General features: G+C 53.5%; 1 protein-coding gene across 1 annotated transcript; it reads left to right on the forward strand.

Annotated features, from left to right (window-relative positions):
* Window positions 1-9,844: 9,844 nt before the first annotated feature.
* LOC142451004 (keratin, type II cytoskeletal 1b-like) lies at window positions 9,845-21,180 on the forward strand. The gene is made up of 9 exons (XM_075552941.1): window positions 9,845-10,402; window positions 13,070-13,287; window positions 15,508-15,568; window positions 16,451-16,546; window positions 17,503-17,667; window positions 18,402-18,527; window positions 18,631-18,851; window positions 19,512-19,546; window positions 20,924-21,180. Exons 1-9 carry the CDS (start codon window positions 9,845-9,847, stop codon window positions 21,178-21,180), a joined length of 1,737 nt encoding a protein of 578 aa, XP_075409056.1.
* Window positions 21,181-21,995: the final 815 nt, after the last annotated feature.

A 21,995-nucleotide genomic window follows, 5' to 3' on the forward strand; every position in this document is an offset into this window, starting at 1 on the left:
GTCCTCTGCCTTTCTGAAGAGAGCGGCTCCATCTCCCTAACCTTCCCTGGAGAACCCTCTTCTCTTCGATTCACACCATGTCCAGAGGCGGTTTTGGCATCCTCCAGGGGTTCAAAAGGTGTTCCTTTTCCACGGGGGTGCAGAAAGGAACTTCTCGGGGCAGTAGATGGGCTGAGAGGGTGAGGTTTCCCAAGGAAATCCCCACAGGTCAGCCCTGGCTACCCTTTAAGAATGAATGATCAGGTGCACAGTTTTCCTGATTTTGATTTTGGGGAGGGGGAAATCCTGAGGTGCAACTGTTTTGGCCTTTTCCTCACTAATACAGTTTTCACTTTTCTTCAATCTTTTCATGGCAAGCTCCACCTGTGATCATCCTGTGAAAATACATCAAAATGGCCTCTTTGAGATCCCCCAAACCAGTGACCACAACCTTCGGAGTAGAGCATTGGAAAGCAAGGGTGTGACTTTGACGACTAAGGCGCTCCTGACCCAAACCACGGTATTTTCAATGGCCTCATGTGCATGTGAAAGTTGGACATTGCATAAAGAAGATAGAAGGAGACGCCATGCATTTGAACGGCGGTGCTGGAGAAGAATATTGAAAGTGCCATGGACTGCTAAAAGGACAAACTGATCTGTCTCGGAAGAAGTAGGGCCAGAGTGCTCCTGAGAGGCCAGGGTGATCAGACCCTGTCTTGCCTACTTTGGACGTGCTGTCAGGAGAGGCCAGTCCCTGGAGAAGGACCTCATGCTTGGTACAGTGGAGGGGCAGAGGACCAAGAGCAAGGCCCTCAAGGAGATGGACTGACAGTGGGCTGCAACCCTGGGCTTAGGAACCATTGCGAGGCTGCTGCAGGCGTGGAAAGTCTTTCATGCTGTGGTGTTTGCTATGGGCAGGACATCAACAGCAACAACACAATCTTCTGAGCTGACCTGGCGGCCCACTTTGCACTTAGCTGGCTCAGAAGATCCTCTTGGAAAGCTCCGTTTGGATGGGATTTTGTTCTTTGAGGGCACCCCTGTGAGACTCAGATGAGGGATTGACTTGAGAGAACTTGTCTACAGTCATCCATGGAGTGCAGAGGCACAGAGTGCTTTGAAACACATTCAAAACACAGCTAAGCAATGCACGTGCAAACTGGACACCAAGTAGCTAAAGCACAGATGGCTTTTAGATGGTCCTGACTCCTTTCCTGCAGCAAAGACGTTATGTTGGCTAATCCCACCGCCCGAGGGCACCTTGTGGCTAAACTTTGGGGTGTTGGAAACGCCCAGCCACTCCCACGCAGAGAGAGAGGTCCTTCTGCTCCAGTCAACAGTTACAGCCCTGACGCTGGCTTTTGAGGCATACTGTTGCAAAAGGTAGCAATGTAGTTTATTGTTATTATATTAAGGCTATTACCCATGGTACGCTGTGCTTCAAGACAAAATTTCACTTATTTGTAATTAGAAATAAATATTTCACCCTGTCTAATCACATACTGTTTTTGTGATGCATCACTTTGCTTCATTGACGTCCCATTTGTAACAAGGAAAATACATCCTGCATATCAGATAGTTTCATGACGAGTCAGAACAGTAGCAAAATGATAGTTACGAAGTAGCAACAAAAGTTATTTTATGGTTGGTGGGGGGCGGTCACCACCACATGAGGAATGGTACTAAGGGGTTGAGGCCTTAGGAAGTTTGAGAAAGGTTACCCTCTATCTTTTCCATCAGTTGACTGTACTTGCTGCTTGTGCCTCTTTTGCATCTCGGAAGCCCTCAATCTAGGGTAGTTCTAAATTGATGATGGGGATGGGTCACGCGGGAATGCTGACGTGAAGGTGGAGAACTAGCTTCCGAGTGGGCGCTCGGTAAATGCATGCCCGAGTGGTGTGGAGAAGGCGAGGTACCATTTCCTTTCCTCCAGATTTTAACTCACTGGCATCCTATCCTTCTGGATCATAACGATGATCCACCACAGGACAGAGCAGAATCTTACTACGCTAAGGTGACCAGATTTTAACCTTGGTAAAGCAGGACACCATTGATCAAACTCATATCCTAGCGAAATAGCCACATGGCAGCCGAAAACCGTATACCCTGACTTGTCATGCATTCTTTCCAAAAATTGGAACTTTTTAAAAACGCTGCAGGAAGCAGGAAAAATTGTTAAAAATCGGAACTGTCTCGCCAAAAGCGGGACGTCTGGTCACTTTAGTGACCAGGACAGGGTAGAACTGCCCCTGGGGGTTTCTCAGACTGTAACTCTTTATAGGAGTTGAAGTCCCCATCTGACCTTGTAGATCGAAGGCCACTGCATAGTCACTAGGCCACCGTGGCTCCTGCTCCATCCTTTTCCCTCGGAGTGGCTTGAGCTGAAGACCTTGCCCTTCGCAGCGCCGCACGTAGCCCACCACACCCAAGTTTGGAGAAGCAAAATAGGGGGTGGACAGAGGTGTGTGCATGCATGAATGCCTTTCCCGACAAAGCATCCTCATTTGCCTAAAGAACTGATCAAGGGTGTCAGATCAGCAGGGGACGAGAGGACACACCTATGGTGGTGACAGAAACCCTTAGCAAAATAAGCACAGCTGGAGATAGGCAGGAACAAACATACAATTGCAATGTGGACAGACAACGATCTGGCTGGAGGGGGAAGTGCTTCCTGAGTTTGTCTAATCCAGGTCAGGAGAAGCCTGGGGATTGGCCAGGCTGCCCTCAGAGGACCTCTGGCCTCACCCCTCACAAGGAAACTCTCTGTCTGCCATCCATCCCTCCTAGGTGAATGGTGGACTGTGGATGGAATGTTTCTGACGTCTTCAGAGTTATTAAGAATTGATAGATAGATAGACGTGCAAGGAAAACCTTTCTGCACCCTCTGTACGATCCACAGCACGCCAGAGGACCATGTCTTCCCGTGGCATGACTTTATTTGGAATGGAAGCCGGATGCAGAACACTGTTGCTTAACAGGCATTTGCTTCGCTGCACTCCAATGAGCACAGAATGCACTGTGATCTCCTTGGCTGTTCACAAACGAATTTTATAAACACAGTCCTATGAGGTCAATAATACAAAAGACTCCGTTTTACAGATGGCCAGACAGAGGCACCAACAGGTGAATGAATTAGTCCAGGGCCAGGCAATGAGTGGAGCCAAGATCCAAACTCTACCGACTAAATCTTTTTTTTTAATCACTTTATTGGGGGCTCATACAACTCTTATCACAATCCATACGTCCATCAATTTTGTAAAGCCCTCATCATTCTCAAAACATTTGCTCTCCACTTAAGCCCTTGGCATTAGCTCCTCATTTCCCCCCTCCCTTCCTGCTCCCCCTCCCTCATGAACCCTTGATAATTTATAAATTATTATTATTTTGTCATAATTACACTGTTCAAAGTGTCCCTTCACCCACTTTTCTGTTGTCCAGCACCAGGGAGGAGGTTCTATTCAGATCCTTGTAATCAGTTCCCCCTTATCACCCCATCCTCCCTCCACCCTCCCGGTATCGCCACTCACACCACTGGTCCTCAAGGGATCATCCATCCTTGATTCCCTGTCTGTACCATTGTACATCCTTTGGTCTAGCCAGATTTGTAAGGTGGAATTAGGATCATGATAGTTGGGGGTAGAGGAGGGTAGGAAGCATTTAGGAACTAGAGGAAAGTTGTATGTTTCATCATTGCTACACTGCACCCTCACTGGCTTGCCTCCTTCCTTAGACCCTTCTTCCGTAAGGGGATGCTGCTGACTAAATCTCAATCCTCACGAAGCAGGAAATCATTGCCAGAGAAGTTCTTAGGCTTTGAGCCAACCTGCTCGGGTGCCCTCTGGGACCCACCGCTTAACAAACTGTGAGATCCTGGGCAGGGCACGGCAGCCTTACCCCATCTAACTCCTGAGAGTTTCAAGCAGGGTTTTACACGATTGACATTTCAGGAATGTACCCATTCTTTAAATGGAGGGGGCCATTGTCAATGGCTAATCCTTATGTTTGTGTAGCACTCTGGATGGATGAGGTCAGACCTGGACACAGCCTTTCCCACCTGTCTCTCTCTTATTCTCCTATGGACTCAGACTTCCGGCCTCTGCATAGCCATGAACTAGCCCTGTGGCCCTGAGTCTATCCGGAGTCTCCCTCTTTGATCCACACTCTTTCCCTTGGGAGCCCATCCAACTCTAACCCGCAGGTTTCTTTTCCTTCAGGCCCTCACCTGCCCAGCTGCTCCCCGACTGTGGAGACAACACACCTTGGAGGAAAGAGCCTTACTTCATATGCCCGGGGATTGGCCATGGGAATTTGCAGGGCAGCTCTGTGACCTTTTGAGCTCCTATTTGGCTTGACAAGGAGGGAGCATGCCTGCATATTAGATATGTACATGATGTGGCTCAACAGGATGTTAGAGTGGGGTCCCTGCTGATTTAGGGGCCCAGGAAGGAGCTGGAGGTGGAGATCCACAGGCAGTCTGCAGGAGTCGCAGGCGCACACAGGGTGCCTACGGACATCTCGGACATAGGTTAAGTTCTCCAGGCTCCCAGGGATAGGGAGCGCCAGCTCTAGCCCCTCCCATCCATTTCTTCTGTGCCCTTGATCAAGTTGTTCCCTTCCTTTGCCTCTGTTGGCATCAGACTGGGCTGATGATCTCCGTTGTATGTCTGGTGGCAGCCTCCTGTGTGGGAGGGTGTGATGGGGTGGTTAGGGGCTGCTCCCTTGAGTTTGATTCACAGTGAGCCTGCGTGATGGAGCGGACCTGCCAGAGCACGGTCTAGGCTGCAGTCTTTACAGATGCAGATGGATGGGCAGTGAGCTGCTTGGTTGGTTCGAACTGCCAACCTGGTGGCTAGCAACCAAGTGCCCTGCCAGAGCTCTTGATTAGGAGACTCACTCATCCACTACCATCCATCCAGAGGATGGGTAGAACGGCTCCTGTGAGTTTCCAAGATGGTAACGGTTGATGGGAGTCTCCCACACAGCAGCTGGTGGTTTTGAACTTTGGGTCTTGCACATTGCAGCCCAACGTGTAACCACTATGCCTAACCAGGGCTCCCGTGACTAGGAGACTAGGAACTTCTATTTATTTGCAGGGGCTGCTTTCTCTGAAAGGAGCCCGGGTGGCGCAGTGGTTACATCTTTGGCTGTTAACTGCGAAGCCAGCAATGCGGGGGGAATGGTGGGGCTTTCTATTCCCACCGTGGAAAGACACAGAGGCAGTTCTACCCTGTCTTATAGGGCCGAGCACACGATGAGCCGGCGTCGAGAGCAGGGAGGTTTCTGCGTGTTTGCCTGGTTGTGTGTGTGACGTCACACACGATGCTGTTAGCTGTGAGGCCGCCACTTTGAGCAGAATAGCAGCTCCTGGGAAGGAAGAAGAGGCGTTCAGCTCCTGTAAAGAGTTCCAGCCTGAGAAATCTGGGGGAGCGGTTCTCCTCTGTCCTCGGGGGTTGCTCTGGGTCAGAATGGCCTCGATGGTAGTGGGTGGGCTCTCTCTGGGCCTGGCAGTAGTGTCTCCCCTATGCTGCCCACTTCACCGTGCTAATACGCCCAGTTTGGGGATGCTGGGCCGGGCGGGGAGGCACCTACCCGCCTACACCAGCTCTCTCCTCTTTCTCACACCGGGGCTGATGAGTGAGAGTCTCTTTCTCTCTCTGCCAACGGGCCCTGCCTCTGCCCCCACACCCTGCCCCACCTCTCTGCTGTCCTGTCAGATCCACCTCCGGACCGTGGGTGATGCAGGGTGAGGCGGGCGGGGACAGCTCCTTTCCAACTCTACCTCCGGTTGCTGCCCGAGACTGCGATCAGTGGTTGGGAGCTGTCCCAGCCTCACCCTCCTGGCCGTTCTGGGTTTCAGTATCTGGAAGACCGGCCCGGCCAGCTGGAGCCCACACCTGGCCTCTCACTGTCCCCTCAGGAGAGCACCAGCAGCTGGTGGGGCAGGCAGGGGCTCATCGCTCCTCGGGCACCCACCTCCTTGGCTCTGAGAACGCCTGGCTGCCATCTTCACCTGTGTGCTCTTGGCCCAGTCATTTCCTCTAAGATGCCCTTCTGCCATCTGTGGAACTGAGCCGGGTCTCTTAAATGGAAGGCGAGAGTTCTACTATGGAGCCCCCAAACCCTCTGTTTCCTGGCCTTCTCGGTAGCACCCCCTTTAACTCTGCCAGACCTCTTCGCCCCGCCTGTTGCTTCTCTTGCTGGTAGGCGGCTTCCTCACAAGAACTCACCCATCCACCAGCTCCGATTCCTGTCAGTTCCTGGCCTCTCCTGACTCTATTAAAGCCCGAGTCCTGGCTTCCCTGGTTTACCAAGAATTCCCTGAAGGTGGGTCTGGCCTGGGGCTGTGCGGACCAGTTTTTGCATGGAAAGTCCCCAGCAAAATGGAGCCCTTGATCCTCCTACCAACACCTGTGTCATTGCCATTGCTGGTGGATTCTGACTCGTGGTCACCCATGTGAGCAGCATGGAATAGCCCCATAATGCTCCCATGCCCACCCGGGGAATGAGCTGGGCTGCGCACGCAAGGGCCGCAATTCAAACCCACCAGCGGCCTGGAGAGAGCAAGGCCAGGCTGTAGGGAGCCGTCCTCCATCCTGTGCTATTGCTGAGTCAGAATGGACTCAGTCCATGGCTGTGGGCTCGGGTTGACCTTTTGGAAGCAGATGGACAGGTCTAACTTCTGGGAGACCTCTGGGTGGCTGGACCCACCAGCTTTTCAGTTTAACACTTATCCAGTACACCACCCAGGGGCTTCCCCAGCACCTGTGAGGAATTAGAGTTACCCTTGTTGAATGTATTAGAGATAGTTTTTGGCATATTTTTTTTTCCCGTTTCCCCACATGCATCATCACAAGGAATTAAAACAGGAGTCTCTGAGGCTCAGGAAATAGGTGACTTATCTGCCATCACGAGGCCGGTGAGAAGCAGGGCTGGAAACTGAAACCAGCTCTTCTAACCATGAGCTCCAGGCTCATCCTCTTCTGCCCACAGTTTCCCGGAGTCGGTCCACTACACAGTTAGGGAGCAGAGAGAGCGGGGGTTCATGAAAGAAGGCGTGGAGAGTTGAAGCTGCCCCAGGTGGCCCTCAGAGTCTCCCATCCTACCTAGCAGGCCTGCTTCTCACCACTGTCCCTGTCCCACACCCATCCTCATTCTTTCTCACCCCCAGTACCTCTCTGCTCCGTGAGCTATTGGCAGCCATGATTTCAGCCCCAACTTTTTAAAAAACAGCAGAAGTGTATTTGCGCACAGTTCAGGAGGATTGTTGTCCTTGTTCTCACTCAAGCAACTCTAAGTACAACAGATGGGCTCACCGTCTGGTCTGGCACCATCCTCACAATTGTGACGTCTGAGCCCATTGTTGCAGCCACTGTGTCCGTCCAGCTGGTGGAAGGTCGTCCTGTCTCTTGCTGCTCCTCTATCTGACCATTCGTGATGTCAGAAGGATCTAAGCCTGAATTAAGAATACCGCTTCGAGGGGAGCTCTTGCTCTCTCCGTCAGCTCTGGGGGAAAGTTTTGGTCTTCTTTTAACAGCTGTAGGTCCTGTGTTTTCTCGGCAGTAATCCTCCTCTGGGTCTAGTAGGGGCTCAGCACGGTGACTCCAGGTCCGAAGGATGGGCACCACTCCGGACTCGTCTAGATTTCTTTCCCGTTTTGGAGTTTATTCCTAAAATAACAACAAAACTTTTTTTGTGAATCGGGTGAAGGTTACAGAGAAAATCAGTTTTCCATTCAATAGTCCACCTGCATTTTGTTACGTGTCATTGGTTGTAATTCTCTAAATCAGTGGTTCACAACCTGTGGGTCACGACCCCTTTGGGGGTTGAACAACCCTTTCACAGGGGTTTCGTGATTCATAACAGTAGCAAAATGATAGTGATGAAGTAGCAACAAAAATAATGTTATGGTTGGGGGGTCACCACCACATGAAGAACTGTATGAAAGGGTGGCGGCATGAGGAAGGTTGAGAATTGTAACATTATTCATCCCACTTCCTTCCTAAGCCTTCCTTTGGAACATTGGCCATGGAGAAATGCTGCCCTTTGGCTCGCAAGTGGTGGAGCTGAAGGAGTTCGTAAGCTCCTAGTGCTGTTGTTCCCTGGAGAGCCCTGTTCAGTGCTTGGCTGGAAATTGGGCCACTTCATCCTCAACTTTTGAAAAAACAAAGTCTTGCAAAAACTCAAAGACAAAGGAAATCTAAAATATTAGATAACCAAACTAAACCCTCCTGTAATCTCTATTAAGAGGGTCAGGTGACACATTGGGATGTTAACTGTAATGGTGGCAGTTAGAAACCACCAGCTGCTCTGCCAGAGAAAACCAGGGCTTTCTACACCCACAAAGATTTACAGTCTCATAAACCCACAGGGGCAGTTCTACCCTGTCCTATAGGGTCGCTGTGAGTCTGCATCGACTCGACGGCAGTGACTTTGAATCTCTAATCAGTAATTTCACTTTCTATGTTACGTTGTAAGCCTACCTTTCTGCATTCTTAACATGCTGCCTTTCCTTTTTGGTCTTCCTAGTTCTTGTGAGCTCATCGCACAGATGTCATTTGGTAGTCTGCTTCATTCCTTTAGTATTTGGTCATAAGCCATTTTTTCTGAGGCTGGACATTTGGTGATTTTATTTGTTATGGTTTATGGTGCACGTCACCTGGTTTTTCAGTCTAGAGGGCAATGCATTGCTGTTGGCTGATACTGATGCTCTTTGAATGAGCTTCGCCACAGGTGTAAACCGGGGACATTGCTTCTTAAAGTGTGGGGCCAAAGACCCCTGCTGGGCCATGGACTCTTGTTACTGGTTTGTTTTAAGTATAGAATTTGAGAGTAACCACTTAAGAACACACACACACACACACACACACTATATTATATATATATACACACACACACGCATACATACACCCATATATGTATATGTAGTGTATATACACACAGATGTATATATAATCAACATAGAAAATTTATTTCTGTTGAATCTAAAAAAATTTGGGACTTATATTACGTCTACCTCAAAAATGAATTTTCTGGTAATTTTATTGTATCCCATGAAAGCACTGGCTTGCAACAGATTGAAAACTGGCAAAAACGTATCCTTTGGTACAGCTTGTTTCCTAACTAGAAGACAATGTTAGGTGCTGGTAGGTGTGAGATGAGTCTATAATCAGACCCCCAGCCCCACAGGACTGCTACCGTTTTGTCTTGTGCTTACAGAGCAGCCAGGTGTGCCCAGCAGCGTGCAGGTAGCCTTGGGAAGAGGCTTCTGGCTCCCTCTTGCACCTAAGATCACAGTGCTATGCTTTCATGTGCATGGTGGTGATAATAGTGGGAAGCAGAAACAGGGTGTGGGGTGTTAGCATAAAGCATCTGCCCCAGCAGGACAGCAGACATCTCCACCCTCAGCCTCACTGTGGTCCTGAGGTAGCCAGACACCACCTCGCTTTTCCCCCGATCTCCTGGGGAGCACCCCAAAACAAACAGCACAGCAGTGGCATTTCTTCGGCAGACATTGGCCGATGATTTAGGGGGAACTGTAGAGGAATTGATAGTAAGTAGATCCGGATAGATGATATCCCTCTGAATGGCAAGAGGCGAATGATAAATACATGATCAAGTCGGGGAAGTTTATCTACAATGCAATTTCTGCAACTCTTAGGTGTGAAGTTTTGACCAGACACTGCTGGCAGACAAACGAAGCAATGTCCTCTCCTCCCCAGATTCTGCAGTGGCCCAACCCAGTGCCTGCATGTCTATAAAGCGGTGGAGCCAGAACGCCTCTTCCTTTCCTCCCTGGGCTCCTCCGCCTCCTTCCTTCCAGCGGGGCCTCTTCTCTCCTCCCACCTCTCTGGATGCTCTGACAACCATGAGCCGCCAGTTCAGCTCTCGGTCTACCTTCGGCTCAAGGAGCAGGCGGGTTTGCAGTGTTGGCTCTTCTGCCGGCTCCGGTGCTGGGGGCCGTACCCTGGGTTCTGTGTGTTTCGCCCGAGGACACTGCGGTGGCGGCGACGGCAGCGGCGGCGGCGGTGGACATGGGGGCTATAGCTCTAGAAGCCTCTACAACCTGGGCGGCAGCAAAAGAATCTCCTTAAACCTGGTGCAGGGAAGTTCCAGTGGTTGTCACCAGGGGGGTAGAATAGGGGGAGGACTAGGAGGGGGCAGAAGCTTTGGGGGCGGTGGCGGCTTTGGGGGTAGTGGCTATGGAGGAGGTGGTTTTGGTGGTGCTGGGTTTGGGGGCAGCAGCTTTGGCCTTGGGGGCTTTGGTCCTTCATGCCCCCCGGGGGGAATCCAAGAGGTGACCATCAACCAGAGCCTCCTACAGCCGCTACACCTGGAGGTCGACCCTGAAATTCAGAGGGTCAAGACCAAGGAGCGGGAGCAGCTCATGGTTCTAAACAACAAGTTCGCCTCCTTCATTGACAAGGTGAGTATCTCAGGGGCAGGCAGGACTTCTGATCAGAAGGGCCGTGCCCCCTGACACAACTTCACATCACACGTGGTCCTCTGGTGGTCAAGACAGGTTGCAGATGTGTGTCCTGGGGACATAGGAAAGCACCCATCCCATTTAGGTCTCCATCTGTCTTCATGGGGGGGGGAGAGCGAGATTTGTTTTTATCTTTTTCTCTCAGCAGGGAAGCAGATAAGAGGTGTGGAGATTACCACAGTACAACTAGATGATGTCAGAACTCCATTCTCATCCATCCGTAGTCATTTTCATCCATCTAATCACCAGCACATCTATCCATTCACTCACCTGTCCAGTCAGCCAACAGACACGAAGTATTTGCCATATGTTACGCACCCTCATACCCACCATATTCCATGCACCCTGTACCCCCACAGGGCACACTGCAGGGGTTTCTAGGACACAGGTGCTTCTCTTGAGGAACCCCAGATCTTGAGGGGAGGTAATGAAGGCAGAGGCCTGGCACTGGGGTACCCTCGAGGAATTTAACATAGGTTAAGTCCCTGGAGAGGGGGGCGTGACAGGAGGAAGAAGAAGGAGGTGGACGTGGAGGTGCAGAGCAAGGCAAGGTGGATGGGTTTGTCAGAGGCAAGGAAAACACCTTGCCAGGCACCCCTGGGAGATAAAGTTAGCAGTCTACCATGAGGGTTCTATCAGACCTTCTCCTTTTGGCTCATCAAGGACCAAAAATGGACCAGAAAGAGTGGTAGGAAGAGCCCCTCTCCCTTGTTCCCCAATTAAACCTCAGATGATGCCTGATTCAGCCCCAAATCTCTACGCAGAGGCCACTGGGACAGCTACAGCCAGGGCCTTTCTTCAGCATTCTTTTCTGTCCAGGGATGGATGTCTGCTGGTCACTGGAGGCTCCCTAGAGAGTGCTTTGCCTTCAGGGAGTGAGGTTGAGAACCACTGCCCTATGGGTTTCTGAGACGGTAGCTCTTTACGGGGGTTTCAAACCGCTGACCTTCAGGCTAACAGCTCAGTGTGTAACCACTACTCCACCAGGGCTCATTTGATTAGCCCCCAAAATCCCCCGATTGGATCCCCATTGGCTCTTTTAGTAGAGACTCCCCTTCAGACCATAAGAGGCTTTCTTTCGGTCCCCACAGTGTGACCACAGAACTGCGAGTGAGAGTGAGTGTCACGTCGATCTCTCCACTCCCTGGGGAGTGTCAGCACAGAGGAAAACTAGGCCAGGTGACAGGAATTTCTCACGGGCTTTACGGGTTGTACCAGCCAGTCTGTGAGAATGGGTTGCTTCACCTCAGGCTTTGATAAAGCCCACAAGAATAAGTCATGAGAAACAGTGATGTCTCTTCTAGCACCTTCTAGCCTGGGGTCAGACAGAAACCAAAAGGAATGAACCAGGCTTAGCCCCTCAGACGGAAAAGCGGGTCCAGGGCTGGGGTATTCTGGGTACCCTTTGAGTGCCCGATGGCAGGGGAGTGTCTTCTGGGCTCTGCTGTAATCTCAACTGCACAACATCATGGGCATGGCCACACACACACTCAGTTCCTGGAGGAGGGAGCCAGATTCTGGGGAGATGTGTACGCAGAGACCCAGAGTCCCAGAGACCCAGAGTCCAGGTCTTTATCTCTACACGGCAAGGCGAGGGAGGGGGGAGGGGGCCCTCCCCACCCCCCGCCCATCTGTGGGCAGACTGACAGTGTCCATCGCAATGGTAAAAAGGCAGCCTGTTCCGTTTTCTCTTGCAAATGGATATCCCGTGCACCTCATCTCTGACGTCTTTACATCACAGTTTGGAAGTGCCTGATGGAAAGTCGTTTGGGGGCCCAGGTAGCACGACACAGGGTGTTTGATGTCTGCTCTCAGCCTCGCAGCTAATGAAGGCTAAGGATGTTTCCCAAACACCAGGCCACCCCAAGGCCTTCCGGGCCCACGGAAACACAAGCCATCTTCTTTTTTTTTTTTTTTTTTTCCACAAGAGAAAAGCTTGTAGTTAGTTCAGGGATTGTTTGCTGGCCCTTAGGAGTGTTTTCCAGTCCAGTCTGTTGGGGCATCACGCCCTGGCCCCAAAGTCCACTTTCAGCATTCCCTGGGGACCTTGCCACTTCTTTTTTAATGAGGAAAACTGTACTTGAAAATTCTTGTCTTGGCGTTTTAAAAGTATTTAAAAGAGATCGCCTTGCTGAAAAACTTCCTTCGCCGAGAAATCCGATTCATGTTCCAAATCAAAGAGTTCTTTCTGAATTGAGGAGCTCATCTTTCCTCTTCCTCTCCCAAATCCCATGAGGCTCCCCAAGAAATGCTTTTCAGAAACGACGCCTAGGTTGTCAGCACCGGGGCCACACAGAGAACCCAGGTGGACGGTGCGCATTCGTGATACAGAGGGTCATGGTTGAAGGATAGGAGGCCCGTGGTGGGAGAGGATTCAGCCTTCCCGGTGGGAGGCAGCGTAGTGCAGTTCTGAGACACGCTGCCCTTACAGCCATTGCCGGTCACCAGAAACCCCATCGCTGCCCCTGTGTCCAGCTCCAGAGAAAGGGCAAGTTCTCTGGGCCTGCGAGGAGCCGTCCGGATACTTGGAAGTCTTGACTCTGCTTGGGGGTGCTGGTCCTTGTGCGGACCCAAGTGTGGGCTGGGCCGGGCGTCTTCTGCTTTTAGGTGAGGTTTCTGGAGCAGCAGAACCAGGTGCTGCAAATGAAGTGGGAGCTGCTGCAGCAGCTGGACGTCTCTTCTGGGAAGCACAGCACCTTGGAAGCTGTCTTTGAGGCCGACATCAGCAACCTGAGCAGAGAGGTGGACCGGCTCAAGGCAGAGCAGATGCGCCAGCACTCGGAGGTCAGGGCCATGCAGGGCGACGTGGAGGACTACAAGAACAAGTGAGGCTCCTGGGGGACAGCCGGTTGGCAGGGTATTGAGTCACTGGTTCAAGGCCTTCTCCTTCTCCCCCTCCTCCTCATTTTTAAACATTATATTGAGGGCTCTTACAACTCTTGTACCAATCCAAATACCAATGATACCAAGCACACTTTTACACATGTGGTCATCATTATTTTCTAGACATTCACTTTCTATTGAGCCCTTGGTGTCGGCTCCTCTCCCCCGACCCTCGTGGCCCCTTGATAAACTATTATGATTTTCATATCTTACACCAACCACTGTCTTCCCTCCCCCATGGTTTCTTTTGTTTGTCCCCCACCCCTGCTGGGGGTGTTGGGGTGGTGTTGCCGTTATGTGTCGATCATCGTGATCAGTTTCCCCCTTCCTCCCCTCCTCTGCCCTCCTCCCCCCTACCCTCCCGGCACTCCCATTCCTGTTCCTGGATTCCGTATGTTGTGAGCTTTTTTCTCTTACCTGTACCTGTGCACCTGCTCCGGTCTAGCCCACAGTGAAAGGCAAGACTGCGGTCATGATAGTGGGGGGTGAGGAAGCCTCAAGGAACCAGAGGAATATTGTGTGTTTCATTGGTGCTTTACTGCACCCTGAGTGCCTTATCCCTTCCCTATGACCCCTTTGTGAAGGGATGTCCCATTGTCTACAGATGGGCTTTGGGTCTCTGCTTCTTCGGATGCAGTGCTTGTGTGTTAGGGATTGGGGGATGGGGCAGACCAGAGCCACCAGACACAGCCAGGCCAGCTCTGCTCTGCACAACTGCAGGGCATACGGATTTGCTGATGGCTGCCCGGCTGGGATGGTTTGGACAGCCAGCTCCCAATGGGGCAGGATGTCTCCATGGATACTGGAGCCACATAAGGTCCAGTTCTGCTGTGGGTGCTGGTACTTACTCTCACTCATTGAGTGAATACTGACTCACAACGACCCCCTGTGGGGTTCTGAGACTGTAATTGTTTATGGGAGTAGAAAGCCCAGCCTTTCCCGTGAAGCTGCTGGTGGATTTGAACTGCAGACCCTGGGGATTGCAGCCCCACGCATAACAATGACACCACCAGGGCTCCAGTCATGCTTCCTAGCTGGAGGTAAATGATGCTTCCTCAGCCTTTGGCTCTCATGCTGGTAAAGTGGGGCTACTGAGAGCATCGGCCTTGTTGGGTTGCTGTGAGGTACACATCTGTGGTCTCAAGTTTTAGTGGCTTGCTCCAATCAGATGACTTCTCCACTCTTTCCTTCTCCCTCCCTCCCCTTGAAGTTGTCCTTCCACAGGCCCGCAATGCAGTCTGCATGTAGAACACCTTTCCAGGTGATGCTGATGGTGTTGGGCTGGGGCCACACCTCAAGAACCATTAGTTTCCATGGAAGGAACCCTGGTGGCACAGTGTGATTAAGTATTGGGCTGCTCACCACAAGGTTGGCAGTTCAAACCCACACTTCGCTCCGCAAGAGAAAGATGAGGCTGTCTGCTCCCATCAAGTTGTACATTCTACTCTGCCCTCCTGTGTGCTGGTGAGCTGGTGTGCACTCCACAGCAGTACGCCTGATGTGTTTTTAAAAACCTTTCACGGTGCAGGGCCTTGGTTCTGTGGCTGCACACAGTGCGCAGTCTCCATCAGCACTGGATGGCATTGGTAATAACGGTCAGGGTCAGGCTCGGCGGAGGTCATTTCAGACCAGCTTCACCTGCCTCATGCTGGCATTCTCGTGGTCTCTGTCCCTCCCCGGGCTGGGGGAGCAGGGCACTTCTCTTGCCACCACCTCCATATGCTCACTGCTTTGCATCAGTGGACATCAAGTATGTGTGAGCTGACAACAGATAGAGGAAAGTGCCCATTGGGGTGCCAGGGAGCCCAGAATTGTAGGTGAAACTTTTAATTCTGAATTAAAATTTTTTTTAAGCAAGTGGTTATTTCATGTCCTCAGTTGAAAAAAAAATCTTGTCAGTTGACAAGTTTACAAAGGTTAAAAAACAAAACAAAATTCAAATGGATGTTTTGGGTACCACGTGGCACTGGGTGTACCATGCCGGGCTGTGGCTCCTCTGTTGGCCTGGAGAACCAGGCTCCAACTAATGGGCCATGAGCATGGCAGCTGAGGCCTGGGGAGGGCCATCCTCCCATAGGAAGGGGTGGGCCTCACCCCCCCCGAGATGTCCAGGAGCCGCCCCAGCACTGCAGCTCCTCTGTGTTTCTTGCCTCCCCTGACAGGTACGAGGAGGAAATCGTCCGGCGGACCAACGCGGAGAATGACTTTGTCGTCCTGAAGAAGGTGAGGGGAAAAGAGTGTAGATAGGGCAACCGTGAGCCCGGGAGGCAGCACACCACAAGGGCCGCCAGAGCCCTGTGGCCTGTGAGCGGTGTGAGAGCGGGCTCGATGGAGTGGCTAGCCGTGTGCGTGCTGCCCAAACACTGGGACAAGGCTCGAGAAAAAGCAGGGTTTCAAAATGTATCCTGAAGGAAGGAGTCGGAAACGGATGCTGGCAAGAATCCCTAGGCACCCTGTGCCGGAGCCCTGGTGGGTCAGCAGTTCAAAACCACCAGCTGCCCCACAGGGGAAAGATGAGACGATCTCCCCTGTAAAGAGCCACTGTCTCGGAAGCCCACAGGGACACTTCCACGCTGTCCTGTAGGGCCGCCCGGCGTCCACGTCAACTCGATGGTGGTGCATTTAAGAGAAGCACCCTTTGTTTCTGATCTCTCCAGGGTCCCCACAATTGGATGAAATGGGTGACTGCTACTGAATGTCCGTTGTGCTCGGCCTTGTGCCCTGGTGTGGGACAGGGTGTTGTGTGTGACCTGACTCAGTGTGGGTTTTGTACTGTCGTTCCTCCTTCGTCCTGGGGGGGCAGGGTTGGCAGGTCCCTTATTTGAGTGCAAGCGGTTCATGTTGGGGGTTTCAATCCACCCAGTGGAGCCTCAGAAGAAAGGCCTGGCGATCTACTGCTGAAAGAACGGGCCGTTCACACCCTGCAGAGTCCCGGTTTCCTCTGCTATGCTTGAGGCTGCCAGGGGGTGGTGTGAACTCGGTAGCCACTGGTCTGGCAGGTTTGGTTTGATCTGAGGGAGGCCAGTAGGTTGAGAGAGGCCCTGCCCCTTGGCGCTGGGCCCTGTGAGAAGCTGCAAAGCCCAATGGCCTCTGTTTGCTGCCTAGAATATGGACTCTGCTTATTTGGGCCAAGTGGACCTGCAGTCTAAGGTGGACACTCTCTTCGGGGAGACCAAGTTCCTGAAGTACTTATATAAGACGGTGAGTCCTACTTTCCTGAAGAATCGTTCCTTTCTCACAGACTCCATGGGGTATGGATGACAAGTTGGGGGGGATCGAAAACCCAGCATTCCTCACTAGGGGCCCAGCCCCCTGCAGTCACCCATTCTTCAGCACCCCCAATCCCTTAGAGTCCCAAGTGAGGCCAGTGGAGGTGAAACAGTCCCTGCTGTCCTGTGTCCTGGTCTCTCCGAAGACTGAGGCACCCAGGGGCACAGGCACCCAGGCATCCCGAAGTCTATGGATTCCATGCAGGTCCGTTGGGGCAGCTCCCCCGAGGGAACTAAAAACGCCTTTCATCAGTGCTGGGAAGCAGAGAGGGTTCTCACTAGAGGATGGCCGCGTGAAGACCAACACTGGAGCCGGGGCAGGGGAGGGTGGTAGTAAGCTCCTGCCCACGTTTAACCTGGGGACACTTGCCCTGGGCCAACTACTCCGCTAGGGGCTTTAGATATTCAACTGGGAATCTCCAGTCTCACTCCAGAGGAGGAAACGGAGGAAATTCAGTGATTGGTGTTGGCACACAGCTTCTCCACAGCAAAGCCGGGTCAAGAGCCTGAGCCTGAGTGGAGAGGCTTGGGAGAGGGAAAACCTGCATGTGGTTTAAGGAAGAAGCCAGCCACGTCGGAGGGCCAGACTGAGGAGGTTGCCAGTGGGAAGGAGCACGCAGAGGCAGGCAGCAGAGGGAGGGAGGGGGTGTCTGTAAAGCTCAGCTTGGCTCCTTCCTTCTCCCTGGAGACTAGGTCTAGGTCACCTCAGTGAAGGCGACAACCTAAAGACGTTTCCCCAGGACTCCCGCCTGGCCGAGGCTTTGGACTGCACCCCCTGTCCTTCCCCAATCCTCCTCACCCTCCAGGAGACCTTGACAGGGCACCTGAGAGAGCCCAAGCTCTAGATGGAGGATTGTGGGAGGAACCACCTGTCCCCATGCCTCACAGGAGCTGGCCCAGATGCAGACGCACATCAGTGACACCAACGTCATCCTGTCCATGGACAACAACCGCAACCTGGACCTGGACAGCATCATTGATGCCGTGCAGGCCCGGTATGAGCTGATCACCCAGAGGAGCAAGGATGAGGCTGAGATGCTGTACCAGACCAAGGTGGGCAGCCCGCCCACCCCTCTAGAGTGCAACTGCTCCTGGGGGGTGGGGGGGTTGTTTCTGAGGCTATAAATCTTTATGGGGGCAGACAGCCTCATCTTTCTGCTGCAGGGTGGCTGGTGGGTTTGAACTGTCACCTTGCATTACTGTGGCAAAATCTACTCCTGGCTGATCCCTTCGCCACTGTCCTACAGACAGATCTTCTGGGGATTGAAGTGGGTGCCAGCATCAACCTGAGGGGGTGGGGTGGGCAGAGAGGGAAGAACTCCGATCGCAGAGATTCTTTGAGCCTTCCCTTCTGCTGGGCCTTTCCACGCCATGCTGACAGATGGAGCAGTGCAGACACTGGACAGGAGGCCGAGGAAAAGGCCAAGGAGTCTGGAGCACGCTAAGGGCCTGGGCACACGAGGGCCTAGCTCCTGGGGAAAGGGAACCTTGGCAAAGAGGAGGGAGGAATATGACCAGATGGCAATGTGGGTCTCGGGGGTCCAGTGTGTGTAAGGCCCAGTGCGATGGCTGGCTGAGGCATGGGGAAAAGGAAGTTAAAAGGGCACCGAGGGGCAGGTGTGCCCGGCCCCTCGGGGCATGGGTCTGACTCAGGGGCTGATGGGGAGGAGGGCAGCTTGAGCGCAGGGAGGGGAGGTCACAGTTCTCACTGAGATTGCAGCCCTGGGCAGAGTCTGGCAAGGTGGGCAGCGGGAGGGAGCTGACTCCGTGGTTGCGCTGCCGAGCAGTACCAGGAGCTCCAGATCACAACGGGCAGGCACGGGGATGACCTCAGGAGTATCAAGATGGAGATCGCTGAGCTCAACCGCGTCACCCAGAGTCTCCAGGCCGACATCGCCAGTGTCAAGAAGCAGGTGCGCTAGGGGCTCTGGGCGGGCTGTCTGGGCACACTGCCTCCACCAGGCCCTCCCAGAAACCCCCCTTCCTCCTGGTGTCTCCTCCCCATGCCCTGAGCAGATCGAGCAGATCCAAAAGGCCATCTCTGATGCTGAGGAGAGAGGGGAGCAGGCCCTGCAGGATGCAAGGCAGAAGCTGCAGGACATGGAGGAGGCCCTGCAGAAGGCCAAGGAGGACCTGGCCCGCCTGCTGCGGGACTACCAGTGGCTGCTGGGAGTCAAGTTGTCCCTTGACGCGGAGATCGCCACCTACCGCAAGCTGCTGGAGTGTGAGGAGAGCAGGTGGGCCTGGCGTGGGCACTGTCGGGGGGCAGGGGGCAGGGGTGTGCATGGCAGTCGGTGTCTGAGCCAAAGCTCAGGATTCACTCCTAGGGCCTTGGGACTGGAGAGAAGACAGTCTCTGATCTACTGAGATTTACCAATCCCTTCGGATGATTATCAAAGCCAGTGGTGTCCCCCATCTAACCCAGGCAAGCAGAAATATGGACCTTTGAAGCACAGGGTGCCCTCAAGTCGTGGCAGGGTCTGAAATCATTGTCATCCTCCCTGTGCCTCCAAGCGGAACGTCCCCATTCCCCAACTAAAGCCACTGCAGCCGGGTGGTGATCCAGGATGCTTAAGGGCTCCCCTAAAATCCATAAAGTCCCCTCGGACCCCACTGGCTCCCACACACGACCCTACTGCTTGAGGATGGTGCTTCCTTCCCACGGAGATATCTCCTCCTGATCAGGATCTCCATCTTACCTGGGTCTCTTAAGGAAAATCACCTGGGATCTTGTTACAATGGAGATTCGGGACTCAGTAGACCCTGGGGGTGGGGAGTTGGGGGCGGCACATTTTTGGGAGGGGTTGAACCAGAAGGGAGTGTTTGGAAGTCTTGTGGGAGACCGCCGTGCCTTCTTGGGCTTTGCAGGTCTGGCTGATGGGGTTTTGCTTTTGCAGGATGGCGGGAGACCTGCAGAGTCAAGTAAGCATCTGTAAGTAGCAAAGCCCAGGGCGCTGGGGGGCAGGAGGGCTCGGGGGAGGGAGGTGACTGGAGTGGGCAGAGGAGGGCTGAGGAAGGTGGCCAGGGGTCTGGAATTTTGGCTTTGAGAGCTCTGAAATGAGGACCAACAGAAGCAAGCACGGCCGCCGACCTGGGAAGACCTCCTTTAAACCAAGCGTCACGGTTTCCGTTGGTTTTATTTCCATGTTCACAAACCGACACCCAAACCAAACCCCCTGCCACCAAGGTGATGCCAATTCATCACGAGCCTGTAGCACAGGGTAGAACTGGGCCCCGTGAATTCCTGAGACGGAAACTCTTTATGGGAGTGGGAAGCCTCAGCGTTTTCCTGTGGAGTGGCTGGTGGTTTCGAACTGCCAACCTTGTGTATGGGAAAGTCCCTGTGGGGTGTGGCGGGGTAAGCGCCAGGCGGCTAACTAAAGGTTAGTGGTACAAGTGCCCTGGCTGTGCCAAACGATGAAGCTATTGTCCCCGTAAAGATGGATAGCTTCCGAAGCGCCAAGGAGCACTGCACCTCTGCCCTCTGGAGTCCCTGTGACTCAGGAGGAACTCCTTGCAGTGGGTTTTTTGTTTTTTTAGTTTTTAATTTTTTAGAAGTCCCTGGATGTGTTTAAAGGTCCTTGGCTACTAGTCCAAAGGTTGGCAGTTTGAACTCACCCATCCGCTTCTGAAAGCCCCGGTGGAGCCGGTCTACTCTGCGCAGGTAGCCTTGCCATGAGTCAGGCCATGAGGAACGACAGCTGTGGATCAGCAGTGATCTGGACTCTCTGTGGCCGCGGCGGGGTGCCTTCGAGCCCCTTTTTGATTCCTAGTGACCCGGGGTGACAGAGTGGAACCTTGTCACAGATGTTCTAAGCCAGGAGTTCTCAACCTTCCTCATGCCGCGGCCCTTTCATACAGTTCCTCATGTTGTGGTGACCCCCCCAATCATAAAAGGATTTTTGTTGCTACTTCATAACTGCAATTTGGCTACTGTGATGAACTGGGCTATCTCTGTGAAAGTGGTTCGACCCCCCAAGGGGTCGCGACCCACAGGTTGAGAACCGCTGTCTAAGCTGTAGGAGCCTCTGGGTGGCCTCAAACTGCCTGCCAGGCTAGCATTACCCCACGGTAATGGCTTTGGCCACCAGGACCCACTAGGGCCTACCCAGGAGCCCTGCAAGCGTGCTCGGGAAAGGGAACCTGCCAGCCTTCTGCTGTAGGAAGCGTCTATTTTCCCCAAGGGGAACACTCCACCTGCCCAATGGGTTCCTTTGCAAGCCGCGTGCTGTTAATAGCTGAGGTCGCGAGGGCTGTTTCCGGCCCCGCCCAGGCCCTCTGACGCTCCTTGGTGGCCCTCTCCCCGCAGCGGTGCAGACCAGCCAGGTGTCCGTCAGCGGCGGCGCGGGCGGCGGTTCTGGCGGTGGCAGTGGCGGCAGCGGCGCGGGAGGCGGCGGCTCCCGAGGGGGCTCCCGAGGGACCAGCAGCGGCAGGAGCTACAGCTACGGAGCCAGCAGCGAAAGCAGTCACAAGTACGGAGGGAGGAGCGGCGGCGGCGGCGGCTCCTCCCGCGTGCAGATCATCCAAACCTCCACCAACTCCACCCACAGGCACGTCGTGGAGTAGTGACCACGGCTCTGCCATGCAGAGCCACGGTCCCCTCTCGGTCGCCCCATACACCGTGTGGCTCTCTCGGTCCGCTTGTCCCCAACCCTTCCCAGCCCTCCAATGCCTCTTGCTATTGTGGCAATAAATTCAGCTCTACATGGAGAAACATGGTGGATAAGCTCCAGCAGCAGATCTGTCCTTGGAGGGCCCGCCTTGCAGTCCCAGTCCTGGTCAGGCATGGTCTCCCTGGGCTGAGCAGTGTGGCCAGGAGCCTGTGGAGCTCGCCCTCACCCCCACACCTCTCCTCTTGCCCCCGGGATGTTCTGAAAACAATAGCCTGTCCCTCCCCAAACCAACCCCATCCACCGCCCCCTCTCCCCTGCAGCCTGTCCTGGCTCATAACAACCGTATAGGACAGAGCAGGGATGCCCATAGTCTCCAGGGCTGTACATCTTCATGGAAGCCGACTGCCAGGACTTTCTCTTGTGGAGTGACGGGGTGGCACTTTAATCACTGTGCCCCGGAGGCTCCTCAGATCCATCCCCCAGGGACCACGGCCTGAGCACTCAGGAGAGCAGCTGGTGGCCAGGCAAGCTGACTTGCTGAGGGACACTCTGAGCCAGGGATGATGTCCAGCTCCTGCCTGTGAGCCTCCTAAGTTAATTGATGGAGAGTAGAAGTTTGCTGCCTCATTCAGACCTTTGGAAATCGCGTCCGGTCCTGATTCTGACTCTGGAGGAGTCCCTTCTCCTGGGTTAGCAGCCGCAAGCAGGACTGTTCCAGATGGCCACTGGGGTGCAAGGAAGACGATTCTCAGCTGTGCACAGAGGGGT

Source organism: Tenrec ecaudatus, chromosome 6, assembly GCF_050624435.1.
Source record: "Tenrec ecaudatus isolate mTenEca1 chromosome 6, mTenEca1.hap1, whole genome shotgun sequence".
Taxonomy (NCBI): domain Eukaryota; kingdom Metazoa; phylum Chordata; class Mammalia; order Afrosoricida; family Tenrecidae; genus Tenrec; species Tenrec ecaudatus.